Source organism: Gobio gobio (assembly GCF_949357685.1).
Source record: "Gobio gobio genome assembly, chromosome: 15".
Lineage (NCBI taxonomy): Eukaryota > Metazoa > Chordata > Actinopteri > Cypriniformes > Gobionidae > Gobio > Gobio gobio.
This window is the reverse complement of record NC_137108.1, coordinates 31,205,161-31,219,646: the sequence shown is the minus strand read 5'-3', so window position 1 is coordinate 31,219,646 and position 14,486 is coordinate 31,205,161. Positions and strand designations below refer to the sequence as shown.

At 35.6% G+C, this 14,486-nt stretch overlaps 3 protein-coding genes across 6 annotated transcripts; 2 read left to right on the top strand and 1 right to left on the bottom strand.

Moving 5' to 3' along the window:
• Positions 1-385, top strand: s100a1 (S100 calcium binding protein A1; the record flags this gene model as incomplete). Its single annotated transcript, XM_079836799.1, has 2 exons — positions 1-141; positions 236-385. 2 exons carry the CDS (start codon positions 1-3, stop codon positions 383-385), a joined length of 291 nt encoding a protein of 96 aa, XP_079692925.1.
• Positions 386-1,492: 1,107 nt separating this feature from the next.
• mettl25b (methyltransferase like 25B) lies at positions 1,493-6,516 on the bottom strand. Of its 2 annotated transcripts, XM_079836489.1 has the most exons (8): positions 6,234-6,516; positions 5,917-6,035; positions 4,504-4,720; positions 4,315-4,377; positions 4,109-4,243; positions 2,721-3,541; positions 2,312-2,496; positions 1,493-2,115 (listed from the first exon to the last, which is right to left on the bottom strand). In XM_079836489.1, exons 1-8 carry the CDS (start codon positions 6,333-6,335, stop codon positions 2,021-2,023), a joined length of 1,737 nt encoding a protein of 578 aa, XP_079692615.1. In that variant the 5' UTR covers positions 6,336-6,516; the 3' UTR covers positions 1,493-2,020. The 2 variants fall into 2 exon arrangements, with proteins under 2 accessions (XP_079692615.1, XP_079692616.1); XM_079836490.1 differs by lacking the exon at positions 4,315-4,377.
• A 388-nt stretch (positions 6,517-6,904) lies between these two features.
• On the top strand, positions 6,905-13,118 carry isg20l2 (interferon stimulated exonuclease gene 20-like 2). 3 transcript variants are annotated; one of them, XM_079836258.1, is made up of 4 exons: positions 6,905-7,019; positions 8,339-8,986; positions 10,584-10,784; positions 11,422-13,118. In XM_079836258.1, the coding sequence occupies exons 2-4, from the start codon at positions 8,393-8,395 to the stop codon at positions 11,470-11,472; spliced, it is 846 nt and encodes a 281-aa protein (XP_079692384.1). In that variant the 5' UTR covers positions 6,905-7,019; positions 8,339-8,392; the 3' UTR covers positions 11,473-13,118. The 3 variants fall into 3 exon arrangements, with proteins under 3 accessions (XP_079692384.1, XP_079692385.1, XP_079692383.1); XM_079836259.1 differs by lacking the exon at positions 11,422-13,118 and adding an exon at positions 11,340-11,377; XM_079836257.1 differs by lacking the exon at positions 11,422-13,118 and adding an exon at positions 10,988-11,377.
• The last annotated feature ends 1,368 nt before the right edge of the window (positions 13,119-14,486 follow it).

Below are 14,486 nucleotides of genomic sequence, written 5' to 3'. Positions count from 1 at the left end.
ATGGTTTCGAAACTGGAAAACGCAATGGAAGGCCTCATTAAAGTCTTCCACACATACTCTTCCAAAGAAGGTGACAAGTACAAGCTAAGTAAAGCCGAGCTCAAGAGCTTGCTTCAGGGAGAACTCGGTGACTTTTTAGCAGTAAGTTCTAGCCTCATTAAGTAGTATTAACATTTTCTGGCTGACGTGCATTATTGAAGGAACATTGTGAATGACTGTCTCTGTCCTGTTGTAGGCAAGTAAAGACCCCATGGTGGTGGAGAAGATCATGTCCGATTTGGATGAGAACAGGGATGGAGAGGTGGACTTTCAGGAGTTTGTTGTGCTGGTGGCTGCTCTCACAGTGGCATGTAATGAATTCTTTGTAGAGAGCATGAAGAATTAAATGTTCTTGCATGTCTCTCTCTAGCTGCATTTTGTAAGTGTTCTTTATCAAAAAAATAAATGACATGCAGACTAATACGAGTATGTGTAAGCAAACTGTGAAAAGTGTACAAGAGGCAATGTTTTGTTCCGTATTCAGAGCAGTGGTTCTCAACCGGGGGGGCACACAATGACTTGAAGAAATGTACAATAAGACAAAATGAGCATTAAAATAAGCTAAAATGCAAAAAAATCAAGATATAAACTGACATTGATATTTCTTCTTTAATTTGTTCCCTTTACAAATGTCATTTCTTATTTAAGAACCAGAAAGATTCCCAGGAAAACCTAGATATATGAGAACTTTTGAAAGTTATTCCCAGACCTGGAAAAAGCATGGAAATAAATACAATTCTAAAAGGTCATGAGAATTTAATACAAGTTATTTAAAGTTATCATATTTTATCAAATATTTTGGTAGAAATTTTATAAAGAATAATTTTCCCTGTAATCACAAATGGGTTAGACTGGGTAAACCCAGCCTGATCTGCCGGTGATTTGATTTCGCCCTGCAACTCAGTATGGAAACCTGTACATTCATTTTCTACTGCTTCTGTTATACTTTTGCAGGAACCAATCACAGACTGGCTTATCCACCTGGCACGCTGTATTGGCGGGTTTAACATGACGGATAGAGAAGCGATGGGTCATTGCCCGTTGATAACGCCTCTTGTGGTCTGATTGGTTGAAGGACTATCCATTTGCGTAGTCATTTAATTTATGCTCGTTGATCACACCTCTTGTGCAGCAGAAAATACATGGCAGACTCCCCAGACCTATGTTCAATCTTAAATTGAGCTTGGTCTGGTGATAGCCAGACAACAAATGGGTTGGAAAGTCATGTAAATTGGTGTAGCCTAAAGCATAAACCCTGAAGAACATTCCAGAAACTTTTGGAATTGAATTATTTATAAAATTACTATTTGCAGTGATTTGTATTTATTTTAATACATTGCCACTCCTAGTTTTTCGTAAATAAAGTTGAGCATCTGTTATACACCAGACTTATCAGAAATATTCAAATATTGTCCTGGTTTTGTCTTAAGAGTGCCATCTATAGGTTGATAATAAAATTAAATGTCTGTCTTTTTAATTGAACACTTTTATATACAGATATAACATTTATACATTCAGTCTGAATTATTCTTATTGTGATGGAGGTGAAGAAAGACCATAAATGAAGGCAACTTTGCAAAGTGTGAAATAATCATGGCCTTAAAATGGACAGAGAAACAACCATGTACAACAAATCCAGTTGATAACTAGGAAAAAAGCAAATCAGTTTTGATTGTCTTTTTAATAACAAAATTACTAAAATCGAACATTAAAAGATCTAGAATTTCTAAGAAGAATCTCTCTCTCTCTGCTATTCAGAAAAAAAATAATTTAAAACATGACAACTTTTGCTTATGAGTCAAAAGTATGGGAGGGAAAAAATGACTGAACAATGACCCATTATTGGGTCACTCTGGAAAACCTTTTCAAGTTCCCAAATGTATGATGGTTTGTGTGGCAGTTCATTTAAGGGCATTTCATTCATAATATGTTACTGTAAATCCAAAAATGTGGTTGAATATCTTGGTGTATGTTATTTCATTCAGCTTCGTGCTTCTTTGGTCTTGACAGCAACCAGAATCAAGTTTCGTGGGGAAAAAGCAGCATCAAAGAGTGGGATGAGTTCACTCTGAAAACCTAAATATGAAAATACAAAGGTTTTATCTCTGTAAAAATATGCAATGTAAAGACTATTAATAATATTAATAAAATAATCCAATATTACATTAATTATATAACCAAAAATACAATACAATGTTGTCAAATTAAAATAAAGCGTGGCCATTTTTACAGTCCATTTCCTCATATGAGTGACTGGCTCTGCGACACATACCTTTCTCCTGCAGGAAAATCATTCTGTCTAGTAATACAAGAGTCTCCACCACAGGTGCCAGGAGAAGAACCAGGCTGAAGTACACCACCACTTTACCCTGGTGTGCTAGCATTGTATCCACACAGACAGGGTCATATGGGAGATCAGCGGGTAGGCCCACCCGTGGCAATGCCAAACGAGCATACCTGTGATAAAACACAAGATAATAGTGTAATGCAACAACAGTCTAGTATCTCAGATGTACTTTAAAAAAATAAGACAGTTTAACGTATGATAGATTTTGACTATTTAACTAATTTCTCAGGTCCTTCCTGTTCCAGGAACTGAAGCTTAATAGGAGTTAGTCACAGATTTGCCAGGTCTTTAAAGATATTAATATTATCAAATGTCGCAATAAAGGAAAACTAACTCGGAAAATGACAATGCGTGGGCTTTCTTAACAGTCTGAACTCCCGGTCTGCGCATATCGGGCCTTTCCACCCTGATGATGCTTTCTAAAATGGCTCTGTAGCAGTGTATCCGCAGTAACCCGCTCTCCTCTCTCAGCCGCTGGAGATAGTCCTCTATTGCATGACACGCTCCCTCTCGTGCCTTATAGGACAACTGGTGCCCAGGTAATCCACGTACCCAGTCACTCATTGGATAACCGTAGTCTGAACAGGAATCCGCCGCTGTGATGTCTGAAGAAAATGGGGGCTGGAATACCCCTGGAGGGTTTGGGTTCTCCTGGGTGGAGATTTTCATGTAGCAGCAAGCCACAGATGTGATGACCTGAACCTTAGGGCAGTTGGAGAAATGGCGCAGGAGTGTGGAGCTAAGGTCTCCACAGGCGTGAAGACCTGTAAGGACAAAACTACCCAGTTCTTTGGCACCACAATCTGTAGCTGGTATGCTTTTACAGGTAAGCATTTCGGTTGCCATTCCTGATGGAAAAGCCCCAGTGTTTATTTGAGCTACGGAGTCTGAAATATTTATTTGAGTTTTTGAGGTATTTTGTAATTCTGCTTTGTCCTCTGCTTTGGTTTGGCATGAACGAGGTTCCAGATGCAGATCTTCCACCCTCTGTTTCTTTTCATATGGCCCAGTGGTTGGTCCAATACTACTGTCATTTTCACTTGCTGTCACAAGTTGCTGAATGAAGACATCCCATGAAGCCTGTGGGTTGACCCAGCCTACCACATGACGAGGAGAAGGACCAGGTGCAGAATGCAGACCGTGAGCTTTTCCTGACTACAACAGAAACGCAGATTAGAAATATCACAGCACATTAAAAAAAACAAAAAAACAGTAGGTCACAGTAAGACAATAAAATAAAAAATATAGAAAATAAAATAAAACATGGTCTGAGAGATAATACAAGCTGAAAAAAATAAGTAATATCAATATCTAAATAATATGGTTAAAGCTGCTGTCCGTAACTTTTTTTGTGTTCAAGATTTACAAAAATGATATAATGAGAATGTACAACATGAATCCATTTTCCATGTTTTTGTCTTACCCTGAATCATTATGGTACACTTATAATAAGTGTTTATATTGGGACTATTTCAGGCCAGACTGGTAGGAACCGCTGCGGAGGAGCACAGTCCCTGCGTGACTCGCATGCAGTTCTGTTTATTAACCACTAGAGTGCAAAAAGTTACGGACTGCAGCTTTAAAGGAACAGAAAATATATATAATTTAAAGGATAATATTTTACTACAATTCATCTAAATATATACCAAGAGGATAATATATATTTAAATGTAATGTAAAATATAATATAATATTTATTATATAATTATATGAGGGTCATACCCTTTGATTCTCTTTGGTGAGTGTCAATAGGAGCTGTCTATCAAATTTGGTAGCCATGGAAACAAGGTTGGGATCAGCCTCAATTCCAGTGACATCTAGGCCGAGTCCAAAAGACAGAAACCGTGTCAAATGGCCCTGGAGGGATGGATCTAATTAAAAGTGGGTAATTTGCATATTCAAAACATAAAGATGAAACATTACTGTACCTGTCCAGACCCAACATCAACCACAGAGTTACAGTTCACCTGATCACACAACTTCTTAACCAGCTAGGAGAGAGTACATTTAAAAAAAAATAATCTTTAGTGTATCAAATAATCTTATTGGAGTGTTGTTTCTTTAATAATGACATTCAGAATCTTTCCACATTGACATGCATTATAATGTACCCATACCGTGCCTAGGCGGAGGATTTCGTGCTGCTTCTTGGGCTTGACGTGTTTACGGAAAATGTGTCCTAACAAAGAGCTCTGACTCTGGTTGAACTGAAACTCCTCTGGCACTGCTGCACCTGCGTCCTGACTGTACCCACCTGGTGCTTTACGTGGAAAAGACAGCACATGTGCTGCTGTCCGCAGTGCCAGTAAAGACAGAGGCCACACAGATGGGTACCTAAAAGACAAAATACATTTGAAAATACTTTCATTAATGTGTTAACAATAGTTTTTATTAAAGCTACACTGTGTGATATTTTCCCCCATCTAGCGGTTAAAAGGTATATGACCATCCAGTGAATATTAGTTTCTGTTCCTCTCAATTCTGATTTCGTTTCAACTCCTACGGTGGCCGATTTAGTCCAAGATTAACATGGCTTCCAGTTCGACCTCGTCCACATTCGACACGGTGATATCGAGTGTTAAAACGCGAAAGGCGAAGCTTGAATTTACGGGGTATGTCCCTCTTTGGCTAATGTACTTTCAAGATGGAGGGGCAACATGGCGACCAGCATTCGAACCCCTCACCCGTATGTATTTTCAATGGCATATTATAAACTTACGAGAATACTTTATTACTTGAAAGAAGTAAATATACATTAATGAGCACATATATTTTTGAAAGAACTAAGTGTTTTTAGCTAAGAATAAACTAAAAAAGTTACACAGTGTAGCTTTTTTAAAAAGTTGAACTTTTCAAAAGAAGTCACTTTTTAAAAATTATTTTTACTCATGCAGTTCATTGTAATATTAATTCATTTTAAGTTTTAATTTTAAGTTAACTAAAACCATAAAAAGATTTTTAAACCAGATGTACTAAAATAATTATAACTTAAACTAAAATAAAAATGAATAAAAACTATGCACGTTAAAAAATGACAAACATTGAAAACAGAAAATATAAAATTAAAAAAACGATAATTAATAAAAAAGAATAGCCTCAATGACACTAAATAACAAATAAACAATTTTGGTATTGTGTTCACCATTGATGCCCATGTAAAATATGGGTCCAAACACAAAACCAGTTTTGGCAGAAGCTTTCATCCAGAGTGACTTTTCATTGCATTCAAGGTACATTTTATCACTTCATGCATGACCTTGGTGTTGCTAGAGGCATTTTGTGCTTTTTGGGAACACTGAAATTATTTTGATGACTTGCTATTTTAAGGTGTAAATAGTCATGATAATAAGTTTGTTCAAATATTTAATAGTTGTTGTATATATCAGTTTATCACTTTATCTCAGCTTTTTCTAAAGGAAAAAGCTTTTGATAGATTGCAAAGCAATGAACTGATTTTGTAACGTTATTTTAATTTAAGTCAAGGTGTTGTTAACAACTATAGAGTGATACACAGAATAAACTCATTTTACCGCCTGTCCTTAATCTCTTTATCCAGCAGCAGATCAGCGATCTGTGGGGGTGTAAGATCACCGAGGGCTTCCTGCCAGCTCACAGGCAGAGTATCCCACAAACTCTCACTGAAGAACTCCTGCGTGGACAGAGAAACACCGATACACTTTCACATGCATATTTCATGTCTGCTCACGCATGCTCAGCTCAAATGACAGAAAACACTTAAATGCGCGGGATTATTCGTTTACTGTTACACTCACATATGGAATCTGGACAAACGTCAAAACATAAAGCACAAACACTGAAATAGTACAATAAATTGTTGATTCATTACTATTATGTAGGAGTCTGATATGCGTCTGTAGGTTGACAGGAGCGATGTCAGCTTCTCGGCTAGTTCTCTCTGCTCCTGCTCTGAGAAAGTCGCCACAAACATTTTTACAACATAACCCTAACACCATGCAGATTAAATTGGGTGCCCTTCAATACTACGTCTAGTCATTTAAGCGAGGAACTTCATTGTAATGTAATACGATACGGCTTTTCTGTTTACATGTAACAACCACACATGTTCGCGAAGAGCGCCTCCTACCAGTGATGTCCGATTCGTGAACAAATCAATGAATCGGTTGAACTGATTCACAAAACAGGTCCGAACAATTCATTCGCGAATCAGAGTTTAATCGTACGTGATTGCGAAAATGTTGTTTATTCGTTCTTTTATAAATGGATTTAGCAAAAACCATAAAATGTAAATGGGAGTTATATTTAGGCTTACTTATAAATAATGGCTGCAATAAATTGAACTGGGTCACGTGAAATTACTATAAACTTAACAACCTTAATAAATAAAGACAGGGAAAAGTAATAAACAGTAATACGTGCCTACACATGGCTTTCCCCCCTTTTTTTGGAACTTAGAGCATGTCTGTAATAGTGCTTCATCACTTCAGAATCAGGTTTGATCCGGTTCTTTGAAACGAATTGTTTGTAAGAGTCGAACTTCCCATAGCAGCCCTCCGACCCGGAAGTACATATGCATTCACGCATATTGTGTGCTTGGCTTGAACACAGGAATAGGAAAAATATCAAAGATCTTCTTTTTGGAGGGGAAATAATGGTATGTATCCGGCAATTTTGAAGTGTTATGTCTATCCGTAATAAAGTCCCGCAATTTATTTCGGTGTACACAGTGTGATACTTAACTTAAACTCGATCATGGACATGTGCTCTAAGAAAACTCGAGATATTTTTAAGATTTTATTTAACAGACATTTACGAATCTGTTTTTGCCCTCAACTTACGAAACTCGTGAACCGTGAATGTACAGTTGAATTAATCCATTGATTAGTTACTCGGACTAGAATTATTAGAACAAAAGTGAAAATGTCACGTCTGCCTGGTTAGTAAAATTGTCATAGCTCCCCCTTTGTTGTGTAATGTTTATCCCATTTTTTTTGAAGAGATGCTGGTTACTTTAAAAAAAAAAACGTTGTTTATAACAATTTTTGATACCACGGACCCAAATATCATCGTCTGAGAGACCCCAATCCTAAAATTTAAAAGGCAGCTATATGTTTTTAATGTATAATGACCCTATTTATAATTTGAAAATGCAATATTATAAATATGTGTCAAATATTTGGAAAATATTTAGCACTGTGCTATAGTACTTTTCTGTTATTATTTATTTTAAAAAAATGTATTATTATATATTCTATTTAGTTAGTTATATATATTTTTTTTTATTTATGAATGAACATTTTTTTAATACAGTTTTTTTTTTCCTACTGAACTTTTCTACAATCAGGATTCGTACAAGGTGCATGAAATACTTCAATTTGACTTTTTGAAATTTAAGTCCTGGAAAAACCTTGAAAACAGCCATATTTATGAAAAGGTACCTGAAAAGTGCTTGAATTATTAAAAGACAATGTATGTAAAATTAGTGTTTAATTTTATTGATAAAATAATATTTTCACGCAAAATTAATGCAGCCTATCTGATATAAATATAGAGCCATTTCAAATGGCTATATGACTTATATTGCTCATATAAATATATCTGAGTGTATTATGTAGCTTTCATTCTTCAGGTCAATTATATATTCATGAGGAAAAAATCAGTTTGAATAAGGAATCTTTGTCATAGTATCATTTCGATGGCTACCACAGTCTTGCATGTGCTGCACTTTATTTTGTACTATTTTGTTTTAGTTCATTTTTTTATTTATGTACCTTTTTTAGAATTTGAAAGATATATTGTTTGATAAGTGAGATCTCTGATTGTAGTCCTTGAAAACCAAAAAAGTAATGCTTTAAAAGTCCTTGAAAGTCCTGGAATTTCATTTTACAGTATCTGTTCGAACTCTGACGTGACCCCATTACAACATTGTTAGTTCTTGTCTTAACAGTCTTTGTTATTTTCTCTCTTTTTAAGAGTGACAACTTCAAGAAGGCACCTGTTATAATCAACCTTTGAGGGTGTATAAGGATGTCAGGGCTTATGTTGAACCTGGTTTGTGAGCCTGGTCCTGGAGGCAAATCGGGTAAATCCAGAGGAAGTTCCAAACATGAACGTTTCCTTGGAAGGAGACATTACCTGGAGCACAAGGGTTTGTTAAAAGAGAAACAAAATAAAAAGCAAAAGAAACAAAACAAATGGATCCAGCAGAAAAAGAAAAAAGAGTCACAAAGTGCACAGCTCAACGGGGGAGATGGATCAAATCCAGATGCTATTTTCCCTAAATTTACCTCTTGTCTGCCGAATAAGATAAATGAGCCTTCTAGTTCTGCAAATACATGTTCCACTGACATCACATCTCGGAGGGACCCGACACACCAAGCGGCTCCCCGTACCCTCGGACCATTAAAATACGTGGCATTGGACTGTGAGATGGTGGGAACAGGACCGAAGGGGTGTTGCAGTGAACTCGCCCGCTGCAGTATTGTTTCCTACGACGGTGATGTTATTTTTGATAAATATATCAAACCCATCAATCCTGTGACCGATTTCCGCACTCGCTGGAGTGGAGTCAGGAGGCAGGATTTATTCAATGCCTTACCCTTCCATCAGGCTCAAAAAGAGGTATAAATGAACATCTGTACTTAAATGACCATGTTACAGTGTATTTATTTATATAGTAGACACTTTTATCAAGCAAATCAGCTTTTTAGCTCCATTCTTGAGCTACATGAACATTGCAGCCCACCCATTATGTTATAAAAGCTTTATATAAAGTCTTATATATTCCTATAAATACTTTATTTGCATTTAAGATCACAGAATGTTATAATTTGTTTGTGGACATATTATATTCCTAGTGGATCAGTAAGATTTTAAATGATGCATGCACAACAATATATTTTTAGTACCAAAGCAGTTATCAGCCAATATCCTATATTTTTTTATTTGATTATTGGTGTTATATATTTTGTTGTCATGAACATTTCCACTATTTTTACATTTACATCACCTTTGCCATCATCTGATGCATTAAACATTGTTAATCCAATATTTAGCCAATCTTAAAATCAATATCCATACTGTATATTATAATGTTGTGATGCACAAAATCACCTAGCATTTTAGATTTTAGTGTTTTTTTTTTTAATCTATTTTTATTTATTTAGTCAAAATATTCATCTATTAGTAATTAGTCATAATGTGAAAATTATCAGCTTATCAGTTTCGGCCTTAATTGTCATATCAGCTAATGCCTAATTGAAATGCTTCAGATCAAATACAATTTTATTAATATAGCACAATAAAAGCAATAGTAATTGACCATTGTGTATACAGAAAAAAGAGACAAAAGATAAATAATTTAAAAAAGGGACAGATAAGAAAAGAAAAAAACCCCACTCAAAACAATGAAGGGAGTTCCCATCAAAAACACCAATCAGAAAAAACCTTAGAACTAAACTAAACTTAGGCAAAAGTTAGGTTTTTAACTTGGCTTTAAATCAGACTCTGTGTAGATAGAGGAAGACTATTCCACAATTTTGGGACAACAATAGAAAACACGGTCACCCCTCAACTTAAGTCTAGATCTCGGAACCATCAGCAATCTTTGTTGAGATGACCCTAATGATCTAGCAGAGTTATTTAATTTCAAAAGATATTTTGGAGCTAATCCGTTCAGAGCTTTAAAAACAAAAAGCAGAATTTTAAAATCAATTCTATAATAAAACTGGCAGCCAGTGCAATGAATAAAATTTGATTACATTTTCGGGTACCAGTCAAAAGTCTGGCTGCTGCATTTTGAACCCTCTGAAGACGACTAGTGTTGGATTGACTCGTTCCAATATAAAGAGTTACAACAGTCAAGTCTAGATGAAATGAATGCATTGGTTCACTTTCTCAAACTCTGAAAATGTTAGGAAGCACTTAGCCTTGGACAATAATCTTAATTGGAAAAAAATAGATTTAACCACAGCATTTATCTGTTTATCAACTTTAAGGGCGGAGTCAAAAATAACACCCACATTTTTCACAGAATGCTTTACATATGGGACCAAATCTCCCAGGTCACTTCAGAGGTACTTCTGATGGCGACCTGGGAGATTTGGTAAACATATTTTTGTCTTTGATTTGAGTGCTTAACTAATTGCATTACGTCTCATTTATTCAGTGTGCTTAAAAAAACCCAAACCAGTAACAGTCTGATATGTTTTGCACACAGATTGTGAAGATATTAACAGGGAAAATGGTTGTGGGCCATGCCATCCAAAATGACTTCAAGGCCTTAAAATATTTCCACCCTGCTTGCCAAACACGAGACACAGCGCGGATTCCACTGCTAAACCAGAAAGCTGGACTGCCTGAGCATGAAATGGTGTCTCTGAAGCGGCTCAGTAAAGCTATCCTCAACAAGGACATACAGGTGGGTTAACTCGGCACAGAACGTTGTACTGGATGTCATTTTCACCTGTGACACAGAGTTCTTAGAGGAGTTCAGTTGTCAGACATTTTAGACAGGGTAAATCTGGAGTCTGTTCAAAAGCAGCACAGTCTATTTTTTATACATGAAAATAAGAACAGGTTTTCAGGTTTTTTTCCACTGAAAAACTCCTCTTATATTTTCAGAGAGGGAAGAGAGGCCACTCATCAGTAGAAGATGCCAAAGCCACCATGGAACTGTACAAAGTAGTGGAGAATATGTGGGAGCAAAAACTCTCAGACCTCAGCCTTTCAGCTAAAGCAGTGGATCTAGCTCTGAATCAAGAATGATTTGATTTTTTTTAAAAGATGCGTTTTTAACTTCACCTTTTATATCAGCTAAATTTCTCAGCAATGCTTAAATACCACTAGGGAGGCTCTACAGTTTCTGTATAAAAAGTTAACTTGATTGGTTCAGATGTTTTGAAGAAAGTGTTAAATTGCAAAAGATGTTGGACCATATGCTAACTGTAAACATACATGTTTGTGTTCTGTTTAGAATCATTACAGTAAATAAAAAGAAAAACTGTTCTCACAGTTCCTCTCTCCGCCTGTCTGTCTTTCTGATGTCTAACGAACAGGACGAGTCAGCATTCTTCTTCTTCTACTGTGAATTCAACACCACCACATGAATTACTGCTCCTCCTGTATTTAACTGTCCGAATGTACAGGGCCTCAACTGCCATCCTAGAGATTACAGTCAAAGCTCTTTTCCATCCAAACCCACTCAATCATCAGTCAGTCTGTGTTTAAGAATCTGGTCGCACCACTTTGGTGATGTTTGGGAAGCAGTCAGATCTTCCTTGCCCACCAGTTTCCCAGCGACTGAACAAGCTTGTGATTTTCAGCCTTATATGGGATTCTCTTTTGCACAACCAGAAATGTTCTAACATGCTGTAGAACACAGTCCAATACTTACATTAGGTACACTAACCTCACTTATTGCATCTTTTTTAATTAAATTATGCAAAAGTGATATATGGTAGAGCATAGGTCCGCTTTGCTATAAAACCCTTTACCTTTAAGTCCTAAGGGTTCGCTGGTGACTACTGTTATATAATCCTTGAGATTTGCCTCAACTACAGACCAAAGTGTCTTGTGTAAAGGAGGGGTGGTTTTGACATTATAGTGCCATTTTTTTCTTCTTCTTGTTAATCTCTGTAACATTACCTACCTTATCAACATTTAAATTAGTTTGAAGCAGCATTTTCAAAATAAACCAAATTGCCAACAGATTTGAACCCTTTCATGCATGAATTGACAACTTCAAATCAGGATTTTTTTCCTTGTGTTTTTATTGCTCTTAGAGCATGAAAAACAAGATTTGAACTTTACACATTTTTCAAAGAGATTTTCAGATGTTTTTGACTAAAGATATACAGTATTAAACCTAATACAGTAATAACGCAGTAATTCTGTGTGTAGGGGAGAGCGGGCCACAACCTAACGCAGGGTTAGTTGTAACGCATGGTTTAACACTTTCCACACATGCTAGGATGACGAAACTTGTGCATTTACGAGTTGCCATATCAACATTATTTAGAGAAAAAATTGCGTCAAAATTTAAAATCTTTGGAAGATATCACTGAACATTTATTTAACCATAGCAAAAGTACATCTAATCAAATAGGACAAATCTGATATTAATTTAATCTTATGTGTTATTTAACAGTTGAGATAATTATTTAATGCCGATCTAACCAGCAGAAGACACGAGCCGGGTTTAAATCCCAGTTGAGCAGGTGGGGTCGGTTATAACACTGCGTTACAATGAGCCCCTATACTATTCTATTCTATACTTTTATGAATTCTATTGAGAAACCATGAGAAAAAGGTGCATAAAGACCGAGTCAATGTTCAGAAATGCTGAATTATTATTTTTCGAACTATGCTGTATTTAGAGATGTTTCGTTTATTTTTAATGATTAAAAATGCCATTATTTTATTTGAAAAACTTAATGTATTTTATTGACAAAATATTATAGTTTGTCTTGGATATTTTTTAAATTATATCAGATAACATTTTAAGCTGTCATATGGTCATGTTACAACGTGCCCCTCACATGTTATAATGGACTCCTCCTATGGGGCATGTTGTCACATTTCACTTCCATTCTTTCGGGGTTAATCAAGAAAAATGTATACACTGTATTGAAACAACCACATAATTGTACTAGACGTGTGAAATTAATGTGGGAAAAAATAAATACTCTGAACCACAAGTGGATTTACACAAACTGATAAAGTAAAAAAGCGTGCCCCACTCTCCCCTATTTAACAAAGCAATTTAAAAAAAATGTGTGAAAATTATCAAATATATACAAAAGATATAATCCAGCTTTAATTATTGCCAACGCAATTGAGTTTGTTCCGGTTTGACCAGCAGAAGAGAATAATTTCATACAAATTGAATGTGTGTATCAGAACATGAGGATGTGGTTCCATCAAAGATCTCTACAACCAGTGAAGGTACAACTCTGAGGAATCCTAGATCAGACTATATAGAAAACGCTCACGCTCCCTCCAGTTTACCAGAGTATGTCGATTTACCCTTATTATACCCTTATACCCTTATTAGGCTATAGCTGATCATTCTGATGATGTTCAAAATGGACACTCTCCTCTCTGAGAAATGAAATCTACATTGATCTATTGATGTTTTCAGATTGTGGATAATCTAGGGATCAGGTATTTTCAATCTCATCTGAATTAAGCAGTGCTGGGGGCAACATGCATTATGTAATCAGATTACTTTTTTGATGTAACTACAAATTACATTCTAATAACACACAAACAGTTATTTACAGCCATAATAAATTACTGCAGATTAAGTAGAACAACAGTCACAGTAATAGAACTATAGTTAGTGATGCATGGTGTCCAATTTTGTGGACAGGTGATTCATCAGAACCTCCTTCCTACAATATAAAGTAAATACTTGGGACATTTAACAATGATATGACTCCTTAGATGTTAAAACTGTTTTTGTTTTGTTTTATACCTGCAATAGTCTCTTAGAAGGAATGGATGGATATTCTGGAGCAAATTGGCATTTCTGACTGGCTTTGTTTGAAGAAGAAAAGAAAAACAAATCCACATACAATGGCTTGCCACTTGGTGGCAGTGTATAGGATGATGCATTATTGTCCACTGTAGTTGTTGATGTGCAAATATGCCATCAAAACCCATGCATATGCAAGAACATGGCTTTTTAAATAGCTGTCCACTGCATAGTGACCTATGTGGCAAAAGGGTATTTTAGATCAATAATTAACCCCACCAATTTATAAAATAACTATGTATAAATGTGTGTGTGTCTATATAAAACAAGTGTTTTATATTTTTATGTGATGTGAGGGCAAAGCTAAATTTTCAGCAGCCATTACATGTTCCTTCAGAAATTATTCTAATTTGATGATTTGGCGCTCATGAAAGATTTCTCATCAATATCGAAAGCAGTTGTGCTGCTTAATACTTATTTGGAAACATACTTTTTCAGGATAAGTATGTATATAATTTATCTCTAAATTGTCTTTTAATGAAAAGGTTATATACATTAATATTAGTTATTGCAATATCTATATAAATAATACATTTTCATAATTTATTAAACTTGGCTAAAGTTAATTTCTAAATGTACCAATAA